The 15,088-nt window shown below is 35.7% G+C and overlaps 1 protein-coding gene across 8 annotated transcripts in view; it reads left to right on the top strand.

The window, feature by feature from the left end:
* si:dkey-178k16.1 (band 4.1-like protein 1) overlaps positions 1–15,088 on the top strand; it is a 57,619-nt gene that overhangs the window by 24,803 nt on the left and 17,728 nt on the right. For all 8 annotated transcript variants that reach the window (XM_038283056.1, XM_038283058.1, XM_038283055.1 and 5 more), the window contains exons 2-10: positions 1,757–1,845; positions 2,844–2,993; positions 8,033–8,137; positions 8,850–8,892; positions 8,995–9,070; positions 11,895–12,113; positions 12,209–12,296; positions 12,392–12,544; positions 13,582–13,679. In XM_038283056.1, the coding sequence (XP_038138984.1) occupies positions 1,774–1,845; positions 2,844–2,993; positions 8,033–8,137; positions 8,850–8,892; positions 8,995–9,070; positions 11,895–12,113; positions 12,209–12,296; positions 12,392–12,544; positions 13,582–13,679 (1,004 nt within the window). In that variant the 5' untranslated portion in view covers positions 1,757–1,773. The remainder of the gene's footprint in view (positions 1–1,756; positions 1,846–2,843; positions 2,994–8,032; positions 8,138–8,849; positions 8,893–8,994; positions 9,071–11,894; positions 12,114–12,208; positions 12,297–12,391; positions 12,545–13,581; positions 13,680–15,088) is intronic.

Genomic DNA, 15,088 nt, shown 5'->3' with positions numbered 1-15,088 from the left:
CGAAGTCATAATGTTTATTATAAATGTTCATCAAGTTTTCTTTGAAAATTCTGCCCTCTGTCCTCATGCTGGGAACTGCAGCCAGAAGAGGCATAGCTAATTGATATCTCTCCTGCTGGCTGCTAAAAGAAAAGTCATTACATTGTGGAAATGAAGAATAATGGGTGGCCACTCTACACCATCATGGACTGTAAATTAATGATGCGCGATGATGCAGAAAATTTGTGTTGGTTTACAAAATGTTTTAGCAAGTAGGGTAATTTCAGTGGATTAAGGCTTATAAGTGTAATCATTCATGCTCCCTGTTTAGGCCTTTTATTAATCCATTGGTAGCTTAGTTGATGAAGGAAATGGTGCTTAAAAAAGTATAAAACACCACAATTTGATCATTACTATATATTTTTAGTTGGATTGTACGTTTTGAAACTTTAAACAGTAAATCATCTAAATTAGTTATTTTTTTATTTCCAAATTCATCTGAAAATATTCAGCTGGCATAAATTGCTGTGACAAAAGTATTCACCTTCTTACACATGTGGTCTGTTTTTACATATTTTTTTTTTATATCATTTTATTTATAAAGACAAAAAACATTAAAACCATTCTGCTCTTATGTAAACAAGTAATTGCTCCCTAATATCTAAAAACAATTTCTTCCGCCTTTTGTGGATACATTCCATTCTGTGTTTTGCTGTACCTGGCAATAGCTCCTTTTCTATTGCCTCTCAAAAGTCCCAGGGTTTTGAATGGATATATTTTCCTAAGCCGTTTTAAGACCTAAAAAGTATCTATTTTTAACTTGGGTTATCTTGGCCTGGTGGTTCAAATAAGATGATGATCTGAAACATTAACGTATCACATCTGCAAGGTGCGTCATACCTTACACAGCACTATTTAATGACTTCCAGGGGCCCGTGACCCTGCTCTCACTTTTTTTAGTAATGCTAAATTTCCTTATCTTGCATAATTTATTTCTCTGGCATATAAAAGTTAATCTGAATATCAGCAATTTTCCTGTGTGTATCCTGGACAATTGCTGCTGTGCAGGAGTCCATTTTCAGTGCAGCAATGGTCACCTTTAAATATAAGCTGCCCCTGTTTCAATCTTACTGGCATGTTGCAACATTTTTATACTTCTAACACTCCTCTCATCTCCCTCACTCTTCTTCCTCACCTTTGACTCCTTCCTCTCTCCTCCCATCTCAGACACGCTGTCTGTGTCCTCCCCTTCCTCTGTGTCTTTCTTTCATTCTCTATCTCAGTGCGCTGCTGCAGGGCTCTCAGCCTGATGTAATTTATGCTATCTCCTTTGCTAGCGTGAGAAAAAAGGGTTTGAAGCCAACTCTCTTCAAGCTGAGTGTTCCTGTGGGAGGCTGTAAGCCAGGCCCCGCTGAGTTTTACCCTTTTGCCATGCTCGCGATGCAATGACCATTCATATATTAGGAGATGCACCAATACTAAATGGAAGCTGAGAATAATTAAAGCCTCCTTGGTAGCGGATATCTGCTGTAAAGAAAATTAAATGAGATGTCGCTACTGGAAAAACCTGCAGCGTTTATTTCACCACCAAATGTCAGTTAAAGTTAAGATTCAGTGAGCTGCCTGTTGATGTGAAAGCATTTGGCTCACAGGTCCTGAGTCTAATTGAGCTCACCAAACAAACTGAATTTCCACGTCGCTAAAAGCTTCATACTGAGTTTGGAAATGATGGAAACAGAGTTGATGTTGACTGTTTATGTTTTTCATGCATTTGCAGGGCTGTAATCCATTTCAATGACAACAGAGACGATTTTGGCAGGGGAAATGAAGACGGCAATGGAGGGTGACGCCAGGAGGACCAATCAGGTGTGAGCATTGTGAAACTCACAGCAGCTGTAGTCCGCTCAATTACTTAGGTCCCTTCCAGCTTTCTAGTTGAAATGCAAGACAGCTTGTCCTTCCTGTCAGTGCCAATACCTAACATCTTAAAGCAGTAGCTGACCTTGCATGCATTGGTTGTTTATCTTTGAGATTAGAACTAAATAGATGGATGATATGAGAACTTATTGAAAGTCAATTATTTGATTAAATACTTAAAATATTCATAATAATATATTAATAATAATATATATTAATTGGGATTTGAGGTGAAAGACCAATATAGTACCTGAGTGTAAAAATGACGGAAAGATATTCTCGTTTTATATATATATATATATATATATATATATATATATATATATATATATATATATATATATATATATATATATATATATATATATATATATATATATATATATATGTGTGTGTGTGTACATTCATATGTATGTATATATACTTATTTGTGAGTGTATAGACATTTGTGTGTGTATAGACTTATACAAATGTGTATATCTATATACACACACACACATACATATATATATATTATATATATACTAATTAAATGCTTAAAATATTTATAATAATATATTAATTGGTATATATATATATCTATATATATATATACATTTATGTATAGCTATGTGTTATCTTACTTTTTAGCTATTTTCTCTGCTTGCCATTAAATTTGACTGAAACTAATGATACTTTTATATGGGTGAGGGGTGGGGGGTGTTCAGTATGTTCTTCTCTTTTGTTGCAAAATTAAAAATTTAACTATGCATCATTCGTCTTCAACCTCACTGTATTGGTCAGTATGATATAAAATGCTACAAAAACCATATATATATTTTAGTGTTATAATACAACCAACTGTTAGATAGCTCAAAGTGTATCAATTATTTTTGAACTAAATGTATTTGAATACACCTAGTGTTGGAAATCTTTATTGCTTGCTAAGATGAGTTACTCTTTTACAGGTTCCTGAAGACCCAGGAGACCTGGATGATAGCTCAGAGAAGACTCCCAGCAAAGCCTCCAGATCACCCCAGAAAACCACTAAACGGCTTAAGACTGTACCCGTGAAAGTCACTCTTCTTGATGGCTCTGACTATGATACTGCGGTTGAGGTATGGCTACCTACTTGAAATGTTTCCAAAATCATAATTTAAAAAACACAGCTGATACTATAATGCACATGCACTAGTTTATCATAGATTCCGCTTATTTAGATCTGGAATCTATCTAAAAACAGATATATCAATACTCATGCTGTTATATCATATTAAAAACTTAGAGCCACCAACCAAGTGGGTTCAATTTTGTCATAGCATGCTACTGGCAATTTAAGTGTGGCCATAAAAGTAAGATCATGTAATTTGTGACAGTGATGACAATAAATATTTAAAAACAAGATGTCAGTCTTTTTTCTTAAACGATAACTGAGAATATGCAGATGTCTACTCCAGATCTTTTTTTTTGCTTGTTCGACCCTCTGAGATGGGGCCCTGGAGTGCTTGTTTCCTTAAAGTTTACCCTTCGTGTGGTTTGGCCAAAAACAAAGATCCTAGGCCCTTTTAAAGTCTTTGTAGAACTTAGCAAACTCCCTCTTTTATACTTGAGTCAGGAAAAAAGCCATTTTTGCAAATAACGTATAATTGGCTTTTTATTTTTGTTTTGAATAGATCATGATTACCAACATGTCTTTTTTGTTGTACCTCATTGACAGAAATCAAGGAGCTTGTCTTGTCTTTTCTTTTTACCGGGCCTATTAACTATCCTTAAGACCGAAAAATCGAAATGAATTCGGACTCTCATCCAGTCTGTCTTACCCCAGGTAAAAAATTTTTTTAAAATTGTGTGGTATATGTGGGTATGTTTAGGTTAGTATGAATGCTATTGTGTATCATCATTGACCTATATAGATCAACATATCTGCCTTTTTTAAAGACTTTTTCTATCAGTACCCTGACAAAATATATGGGTTTTCAAGAGCAGACTAAGCTTTTAATGATCTCTCGAAAGCTCTCCTTTTTTCTTCTTTGCCTGTTTAATCTATTTCAAAACCAGCTTTAATGTGTCTGGATTGTACAGAAGAAAAAAGAAAAAGAAATGAAGACAATATCCACAGTTTCCACTATTCTATCCACTTTGTGCAATAAGGCCATCGGTCCTCAGAATGATCCTCCAGATTCCTCCACATTCATATACATAGTTAGATAGACTGATTTGAAAACTCCCATTGGGTCTGTTTTGATTTATTAGCTTCTCCGTAGTTTGTCCAAAACAAGTGCATGTGTTCAAAAGCATAGGTTGCCTTATCCGTCCATAATTTTACATCAACACAGTCCAGCAGAAGAAAATGTGATGCTGTATCTGCTCCCATTAATAGGGTTATGGGGGATGGGAAGGACATATAAACAATCCCAAGCTTAAATAAATTGCGACTCTATGCTACAGTAGAGTCAGTGTGTTTGTAAACAGACAGATTTCCCAGAACCCCCTCTGCTCTGCTTATTTGAATTTTACAGCCATCCACATCTTCATAGTCACCTGCCAAACGATATGCATCCTCTGAACAGACATGAATGGGGAGGGTTGTCGCATGGAAGACTGGAGGATCCTGTGAAGAGCTCAAAGAGCTTCATGGATTCATGCACAAAAGCTTAACTGGAGCCCCATTGCCTTGGCTACTGATGAAGTGTGAGGTGGCTTTGATTGAGCTTGTTGGTCGCAGCGTTACCATTACCTACTGTACTCCATTTATCGCTCACTGCCAGACAACTGACCTCTTATAACACACACAAATACACTTTTCCTTCAACTCAGCCTCTATATTTTCTTCAGTCTTAGCTACATGCACACATACACACAGGTCATCTGGGAAGTGACACTTGAGGTAGTGGGCTGTGACAGGAAATCCATACAGTTGATCCATGAGGGCTCTTAGGTTTGACCGGAGGTAGAAAATAGAACAGGAGAGGGAGAGAAGAGGAAAAGATGAAGGGTGGACTTGGAGGTAGAGAGGAAGATGGAGCAGAGGGAAAACAACAGGGAGTGCCTGTTTGTGTGCTGTAGTATGGATGAGTGGTTTGATGTGGGGGTATAAGAAAACTGGAACTGAATGGTAAATGCGCTGAAATCATTACTTTAATTAGAGTCGTAATGTTTGCAGAGCAAGCTGGAAAGGATTATTAAAAGGAAACAGGGAAGAAGGACAAACCTACTATTGATATTTAGCACACAACAGTATAGGTATTGACTGGGAAAAGTGCTATATGTGTCCAGTTTTCTTGCCTGAGTTTTTTTTTAAATTATTTATCTAGTAAAGAATCTGGCACTCATCTAAAAATATATATATAAAACTAGTGTATTTCACTACAGAATATTTTATGAGACAGCTTATTTGTTTTTTCATTGTCCAATCCCCTGGTTTCACTATTTTAACTACAAAAAAATTTTTTTTTAGTCTAATCTTTTACTATCTATTTTTTTTTTATTTAATAAGTAATTTAGTTTGTTATTCATCATCCTGCTCAATAGTATCTAATATCCTTGCTATAGCCATTGAATCAGAGTTGGCAGAAGAAGTTAGCTCTCAAAAGAAAACAAAAATGTTTGCCCTTGATCAGGTAGGAATCTGTAAAGCAGTCAAATAGAAAGTGCAACACTTTTTTTACAGTTAACAAGCAATGTTTTGTTAAATATACGCTGCTGCTTTTGCATTTAGAATTAGATCTTCTCCTCAGCTGCTGCATGTCATGGTTCATTCAAAAGGATATTTTTAGCACCATATGTCTTTAAACATATGTGACCAACCTTAAATTTTTAACTGTATATTATTATGTTGAGGCATAAAAAGTAATATTTTTCTTATACATTGTATGGTATTTTTTTGTTTGAAGTAAAAAAGCTAAATCCTAATAAGAATAATGAGTACATTACCTTGCAGGGCAATGAAACATATTTTATCCAAGAATTGGTTTCGTAATCTAAATTAAGCTTTTATACTGTGACAAACTGTAGTGGTTGTTTGATGTGACTTAGATAGCTACAGGGTTACTCCTCCCAGCCAGTAGGTAATACACTCATTCTGGTCTGCTCTCATTCCAACCTTTAATTGTACTGTTTGCCAGCTGGCTTCCAGATCCACAAATGCTCAATTATTTAACTAGCTGGTCCAGAAGGAAAGGGGTAAACTGTGCTGCTTCTGAGCCCTTCTTCCTTAAATTAGCACCAACACCCAAAAGCTTGACCAGCATTCACCCTTGTTTTCATTTTTTTTTGGTCTACTTGAATCTTAAAAAATGTAATGCTGAGAAAAAGCGCATTTTTTAGTTATCACAGTGTGACTACAATCTGGAAACGCCTGAGCGTGACTTCAACTCAATTGGTGCAGAATTCCATGATGTTGATGTTGGACAAGTCAGAATTTGTTAAACAATTCAACAATTCACATTTTTTGTAAGTAAAATAATTTTTATTATGTACCACTCTTTCTGTGGAAGTATTATTATTATTTTAGAAGTTTTTGTTTTAATAAAAAAATTGTTATCTATGACCTTTTAAACAGGTACTAATTGTCAGTCCTCAACATCAATTGGCAAAGAGTGGATTTCAAAGATTTTTACTAAATGGCAGAAAACACAATTATCACTGAGAAATACGGTCAGAAATGTGACTTCAGAGAATTGATGTGACGTGGAAATCTAATCTGTAGTATCTGAATTGGTTTCCATGCTTTTGGGAATTCACATGATGTTTGACGCAATTTCAATTTGAGGGAGAAAATACTACACTCACTAGATGGAACGCTCTGGCATCTAACCAGCATTCTCTGGAGAAATAAACACAATAAATTAGTCTGGAAAAATTAATCAATCATCTTTCCTTCATTTTTAAAGTTATCTTTTCGGCAATTCCAGCTTTTTTCAAAACAAAGGTTTGCATGAGCCTTGTAGTAAAAGGAGACGGAGGAAATGAGAGGGCGTACACACAGACTAAAGGGACCTATTACTCCTGTTTCTATGGTAACAGCTGCTTGGTTGCCTTGTCACCATAAGAGCCAGGTCTCCCTTGGAGATCTATCTGGTGTGTGTGTGTGTGTGTGCTCTGTAATGATGTGTGTGTTTGACTGTGCCAGCTCTGCCTGCTCAACCCACGCAGGCCTTCATTTCAGCCCCGAAGAGCCTGATAGAAGCTGGGTGTGGTTTGTTCCAATGCCACATGATATAAAATGCTCTTTTCAACCCTTTTTCAGTGGCTGCTGAAGCTAAACAGGGGGGGCAACTCAAGCACATTTGAAGTAGGTTAGAGTGGATAGGTGACATATCTGACTTGAAGGTAGAAACTAATAAGGACAAAGTATAAATAATCAGAGACAACATTTCTAACTTATTAATTTGAAGGAAATTTTAATTTTTACTTGAGTTCAAACTTTGTAATGCAGATAAAAAATAAATACTTTCTGCAACGACATACAACTTGTACAGCTCAATTTAATGTTTATCCATAGATGTGGACTGTATATTGCCTATTATCAATATATTTATTATTTCCTGTAGAGGCAGACATTTCTTGTACTTGGCGTCATAGTGGAAAGTATTAAATAATTAAATACTTACATTTAGTTCAGAAAGACCACTATTTAAGTAACATTTTATAGATATTTCAGTAAATATTTCAGTTGGTTTAAAGGCCGTTGTTGATGCTCCTATATGTTCTTTATCATCATTTTTATAGATGATCAAGTTTGGTTGTCTTAAATGACATCAAAGATAAAGTTGATGTTGGTTTCACTTTATTACTATCAACTGGCTATTTTGTTAAGATCTGTAATCCACTATTATTTTTCTTTTTTAATAGATTATAAAAAAGAGAAACTGATACTGATATGTATTCTGTATATATAATGTATACACAATTTGTCTGCACCATCATCACCAAGTAAAATGCCTTGTAAGTGGAAACCTTCTTGGCAATAAACTTGATTCTGATTCTGGGTACATACAGACAAAAACTATATTAGAAACGATATGAAAGTATAATAACAACATAACAAATTCTTTGCTGGATTTGTGATATTTGCTAAATGTTATACTTTGCCACATGTTGATTGCTCTTCTTTTGTCTTCCTGTCTATTATGTATGTATTTGTGTTTTTAACAAGAAATTCGCCAAGGGCCAGACCCTGCTAGACATGGTGTGCGGCCACCTGAACCTGCTGGAGAGAGACTACTTTGGCCTGTCTTTTATGGATTCCGATAACTCTAAGGTTGGACCCAGAAATGTAAACAAATACCTAACACTGGCTACATGAACTTTGATTATTGTACTTAAGCTGTACTGTAAGCCCACATGTGGTTATCAGAAGAAACATAGCTTTGACCAACTGTAATACTTTAAAGGTTTTACCTTTATTGTGAGCAATTTCTTTTAAATGCTGTAAAAACTCATAACTTTCTACAATTAAAGACCTGAAAAAGCACCACTTGTATAGATGCAGTTGAGAGATTATTTCTCTTTCCATAAAAGCTACTTTGTTTTAATAATAATCTCATTACCAGTATTTAAGAGGATTATCCCACCTGTCTTATTTTTCAGTATGGGAGCACTCAGACTCCTGTCGCCCTTTTAATAACACTGAACCACTTATAGATTTAGAATGACATACATGACATTTAATATTTTACATTTAATGTTTTCAGATGTGATCATGGAGCTTGGCCTTTTAGCAAAACTGCACAGGGTGTTCAGCACGCTGCAAAAGCTTCAGTGACATTGAACTGACTAAATTAAAATTGGCTTACATTTTTAGTCCAAGTATTGCCACTTTTCATGATGATAGAAGCTTTTTTTAATCAAGTCTCTAGCATGAATATATTAGGCTTTCATCGAGGGAGGAACAGTTAGAGCGATCTATAAATATGAATTAGGAAGATTCTGCCTGAGTTGAATTTTTAAAAGGGGTTTTCTGTGCTTATCAGAACTGGCTGGATCCTTCCAAAGAGATTAAGAAGCAGATTCGGGGTAAGTGTTGTTAAAATACTGCCAACATCTGACATATATAGGAAGATGTGCACACATCATATTTCAAAGTTGAGATCTTCCAAAAAAAATTTCTTTTGACAGTTGGTTCCTGGAGTTTTGGGTTTGCGGTCAAGTTTTACCCACCAGATCCATCTGTGCTAATTGAAGACATCACAAGGTAGAGTGGGTTTAGACAAAGACATATTTCAATTCCTTCAAAGCCTTTTTTCTTCTCTGAATATATTTGACCTTTTAAGGTGTACAACATAATTTTTGGGGGATCGGAGAACTGTTAAAGCACAAATACACATGCAAGTAAAGAAATTTCAACTTCTAATAAGTAAGTTTTTCTAGACACTTGGTTGGGCCTCCTTAAATATTATATGGTAAATATTTCAAAGACGTTATGCGTTGTGAGATGTGCCTATATTCATCTGTGCTTCCAGCACTCTGACCTTTAGAAGTTAAAATCTAAAATGCAAGTTTGTAACTGTTGGAATATAATTAGCCAACAATTGCTCTCCAAACACACCTTTGCTGTATACTTTTTTACACACTAATAATGGAATTTTAATTTCTTTGCCATATATCTTGCATTCATGAATCGAATACCTTGGTCCAATTTAAATCATGAAGGTATTAAAGCCAGCTGGGATCAAAAGTCTAGGGTCCATTATGTAATGAGCAAATTTAGCCAACTCAGGACTACAGCAATAGCTGAACAGAGAGAGTGCCTTATTTGTATTTTTTCACTTTTAAAATATTGTAATTTAGGCATAATTAACAAAATAAACAAAAATATTTATATTTGGTATTTAAATGATTGTGTTCTAATCTGCCCCTTCTATCGACCTTGTACTGTGACTGTCAAAAACCTGGTATTTGCTGGAGGCAAGCATCACTTTTTGGGCTTTCTCTAAATTTTTTTTATAAAAATAAATGCCATTTATTTCTGGAATACCAGAACTTAATCTTTTAATTTCTTTTAAAATATTCAAATAAAAAAATGGGGATGAAAAACAAGACTTTTTATAATCTTTTTTCCCTCAGCTATGCACCAAAGTTAGTATGTACAGTAGATTAAGTACAATGTATAGCACATATCAGCAGCAAGGCAATACAAAGCTCTTTACATAAAAAAAAAAAAAAACATGAGATTAAATGTATAGTTGTATAATTAAAAACAACAATCAAGTAGACTGCAAATTATCAAAACATCTAAATGACCTCACGCAATTATACTATCTATCAACCAGATACACAGTATAATAAAAGGGACATAGTCATTGTTTAATAAGTTACATTATTTTGTTTAGAGGAGCTTTTCATCTGGACTGATTTGTAGACTGTGACTGACAGGTAGCATTTTACAGGTGGGTCTTCAGCCTTAATCTAAAGGATTTAATTTTTCAGCTGTTTTGTAGTCTTAATGTTTGGTTCTGGGGAAATACGGTAGACTGGGACCAGAACACGTGATTGTAAGTCTTGTATTGTGGTGCTAAACTGTACAGTGATTTATAAACTAATAGAAGTACTTCTAACTGTATTCTCTTAGCTAAAGGTATCCAGTGTAAGAACTGTTAAACCTGGTGGGATGTGCTCTATTTTTGTAGTCTTTGTGAAAACGCAAGCAGTAACATTCTGGATTAGCTGTAAGAGAGATTTATAATAGATTATTATAAATAGATTATAATATATTCATTTTGCAGAACTATGAAGGTACCATTACCATAGAGTTATCAAAGCGACTGAAGACAAAAGCCTTGATGACTGTTTCTAGATCTTATTCTGACATTAGTTCTTAAACTCTTTGGAGTTGTTGATCAGGTGGTAGAAACCTTACTTTGTACCTGCTGGAGATTTTTTTTAGAGAAGGCCCACATAATAATTTGTTCCAGTACTTGGATAGGTTTGGAGTAAGGTGGTCATAACATGATATAGAGCTGTGTATTATCAGAACAGTTGTGATAACTAATCTTCATTAAAGAAAAATAATTATCTGGGATTGTTGGATCTTGTACCTAAATATCAAATAGTATGGGCCCCAGGATTGCACCTTCTGGTACTCCACATGTCAAAAATTGCCTTCTTCCACAGTTAGGATTTGAACCAATTCAGACCCAGTTCTTCATTCACTTTAATAATATTTAACGGAGAATAGTGTCAAATGCTGCCCTGAGGTCCTACAGAACCAGCACTATGGTTTTTTTCCCCAGACTGTGTTTGTGTGGATATCGTTGAACACTTTGATGAAGGAAGCCTCAGTGCTGGGGTGAGCACAGAAGTTCGAAAAATATTAAAGCCGTTTGTTTTTGTTAAGAAGCTATTTAACTGTTGAAATGCTGTTTTTTTTTCTCCAACAATTTTACTTATGAATGGAAGATAATAGTAATTTATCTAAACTTTTTTAGGAGCTCTTCCTTTTAACAGAGACATACCTTTTGTTAAATGGCAGTTGGATTGTCCATTTAACTCTCATGACAATAATTAAATCTAACAATTCCGTTTTGATATACTGTAGCAGGCCATGTGTTTCATTTCAAAGTTTGTGAATACGAGACCTATATTCGTTTTTTTGGACAAAAAGATCATTAACTTATTTCTATTTCGATGCATACCATAAGCAAAGTTGCCTCACAGTTTACAGATTATTGGAAAAAATAATTCCCTAAGATCTTCTAAAGAAGCGGATGGAAGCAAATATGATAATTTTATTTTGACTACTGAGCCACATTGCGATTGCTGCTTTTTATATATAGATTATGATATTGGGCAGAGAGTTGCATCACTTTGTTTTCTTGAGCATATTTAAAACTTTGAAATATTAGTTGCACCATTTCTGTTTGCTGACCAGCACTAACCTCCTAAGAGCCATACATAGCAAGGATTTTCACTGAAAACCAAAGACTAGGATCAAGTAGCAGATTTTTAAGACTTTGATTTGTTTTTGAAATAAGTTTTTTTTCTGCATCTCTCATTTATTTTTCTGATTTGTTTATAAGGTACTACCTGTGTCTACAGCTAAGGGATGACATCCTCTCTGGCCGCCTCCCATGCTCATTTGTCACACATGCTCTGCTGGGCTCCTACACAGTCCAGGCTGAACTGGGAGACTACGACCCTGAAGAACATGGCCCAGACTACGTCAGTGACTTCCACTTTGCTCCAAACCAAACGCGAGAACTGGAGGAGAGAGTGATGGAGTTGCACCATAACTATAGGTCATAGAAATGACTATGATTACCACAGCAATGCATGAATGAGCTTAAAGTGATAGTAGTAAATTAATAATCCTCTTTTGGGATTTATTCTTTAGGGGGATGACTCCAGCAGAAGCAGAGATGAACTTCCTAGAAAATGCAAAGAAGCTCTCAATGTATGGAGTGGATCTTCATCATGCAAAGGCAGGAATAGATTACTGTCATTGTTCCTGCTGGAATTCTGTATCCCCTAATGTCTTTTTTTGATTACTCTTTGAAAATCTTTTTACCTTTCCTAGGACTCTGAGGGAATAGACATAATGCTTGGCGTCAGTGCAAATGGGCTTCTCATCTACAGAGACCGCCTCAGAATCAATCGCTTTGCCTGGCCTAAAATCCTTAAAATCTCATATAAAAGAAGCAACTTCTATATCAAAATCCGTCCAGGAGAGGTAAACCAAACTATACATGTGTAATCTTTCCAGATTTATGTGGTTTAACTAGAATTCACTGCAGAATTATTGCATGCCCATTCTCACAAGAACAACCACATGGCCACTGAAGAAGACAGGAAACATGAAAGAAGGAAATTATTAGGCACAGAGCCAACAGGACATTTTTATTTCATGGGTTCACAGTTGTTAAAATTACATCTTTGCCCTTCTTGGTTGGTGCCAAGCAGCACAAATAGTCATTTCATGGTTTGATAGGTGTTGCCTCTGTGATTTATCTGGTACAATCCACCTTATCCGCTATAGTCATTATTCATAGCCCTTAGAGACACCTCAGTAAAGATTGAGTTGATATGTCTTGCTTTTGTTTCTCTCTAATTGTGATGAGGTTTTTGATTCCATATTAAGCAGGGAATTAACTTTTGTTTCCATTATTTGAATTATTATGATTTTCCTTCCCCCTTTGGCTTCCAGGTTACTGCAGACTTCTTTGCTTTCACTGTTAAACTTTCACTGATATCTTTGTGGTGAACACGAAGGCCATTTTGTTCAGCCGCTTTCTTTGTCATATTCATCTTTTAAGTCAGCCTTCAATTCAGGTGTCCCTTGAGGATATATTTCTTTGGCATATTAAAGTGTTCTTATTCTGTACTGTCCCTGCAGATTTTTTTGTGTGGAACAAAAGCTCACCTTCTCATGTCAATGGACATCTTTCAGCCTTTGAAGATCCCTTATCACTAATAACTATTGATTTAGCAGTATCTCCTCTGCGCACCACTGAACTGCTCTGCTGGGTTCTTAAATGACTAATTTATAAGGTAGTTTTAGATGGCATTGTGTCCTGAGAAAATAGAATACAGTTCCATGAGTAAATAAAAAAGAAAAAGAAGGTTTATTCTCTCCATTACTCAGGAATAAACACAGTTCATCTTACTGCCATCCTTCTGTCTGTCCACACACCTGGTTCCCTCACGCTCCTTTTCTTCTTCACTCCCCCTCCCCCCACCGTCTTCACCACCTTCGCCCTCAACACTCAGTATGAACAGTTTGAGAGCACCATAGGCTTTAAGCTGCCCAACCATCGGGCCTCCAAGCGCTTGTGGAAGGTCTGCATAGAACACCACACCTTCTTCAGGTAGGACTTCATACACATGGATGGACGGATGCATCTTTGCACACTGCATGCATGTTAACTCTTGGCATGTCGGATATGAATGCTGTTGAAAGACATCTCACAGTTTTTATTATCTAAAAAAAGAAAAGAACTGACTGTTAATAAACTGACTTGTTAATAAAAAAAAGTAATCCTGATCTCCATCAGGTCTAAGGGCTTCCATAAAAATCTCTCTCTTTAGGCAGGTTTGCTCTCTTCTTCATTTAAAACTTTGTGGATTTCTTTGCATTTGACAACTTTCAGATATGTTTAAGCAATCTATATAAATCCTGGGATACACTGTGTGATATTTTCAATCGCAGCCATATCTCAAATTGTGCAAGAGTTCACAGTTGTAGGTCCTCACACTATACAAACTGACGCTCAGATTTGATCAGACTACTCCCACTGTAAAACTCACTCACACAATAAATTTTGTTATTCGTTAAAGTTTACATACCCTTCCTTTAAAAATAGAAAAAAAAAACAGATGCCAGTTAAAAATATTTGAATTACCAGTCTAAATTTATAATTTTCTTTAATGGCAGGTCATGTAAACTTTAAAGCAAATCTGTAAAGGTCAGTAGTCATAGAAGAAGAAGCACATTACATGCATATGGGTAGTGTGAAAATCTCAGAGGTAAGATTTCTCAATCTTGTGTGTCACTACTTCAACATAAGCCACACCCAAAATATCAAACAGTTTTGACTTTCTTGTTACCCACAATTTCTGATCAGGAGCTCAGCGTGAGTAGCGAATCGCCTGTGGTCACCCCCTTTTATACAACAGAGCGCACAACACACTATTTGGCCAAAAGTACTATCCAAAAACTGGAAACTGGAAAATCATCTCTAAAAGCACTAAAGACATACAGTGTATGCAGGTCTTAAGCTATTCACACATGAATAGCTAAATAATAAAAACAGATTATTTTTAAACATTTTGGACCTTTCTTTTACAAAATAATGCAGGATCTTAACGTGAAGGACATCATATTTGCACCAAAAGGTTATCCTCAAAGAGCTATCAGGTAAAAATAACTGCAGCACAGAACAAGTTACAAGTTAAGGATAAAAAATAGTGTCTAACAAAGCCTGTAAGAGAAATCAAACAAGTCCTTGGAAAACTCCAGAGAAACCCAGTAGGGATCATGAGCAAAGACTCAAAAAATCCTCAAGGTTTCCTTTTGATGTAGACATACAGCGGCTCTACTCCAGATCCGAGGTGTAGAGCAGGGACAACATTCTTGAAAACAATAAAGAAATCCCTCTATCTGTCCTTCTTCATTCTACCTTCATTCTGAAGAAACAAATAAACTTAATTAAATACTCCTCCTCTTCAGAGAGCATTCTGTCTTTATCTGGTTGAGAATGTGTTAAATTGCTACCAA

This window comes from Cyprinodon tularosa, unplaced genomic scaffold, assembly GCF_016077235.1.
Source record: "Cyprinodon tularosa strain WSP-4 unplaced genomic scaffold, ASM1607723v1 ctg19, whole genome shotgun sequence".
Lineage (NCBI taxonomy): Eukaryota > Metazoa > Chordata > Actinopteri > Cyprinodontiformes > Cyprinodontidae > Cyprinodon > Cyprinodon tularosa.
The sequence above is the reverse complement of the archived record's forward strand: the minus strand, read 5'-3'. Positions and strand labels throughout refer to the sequence as shown.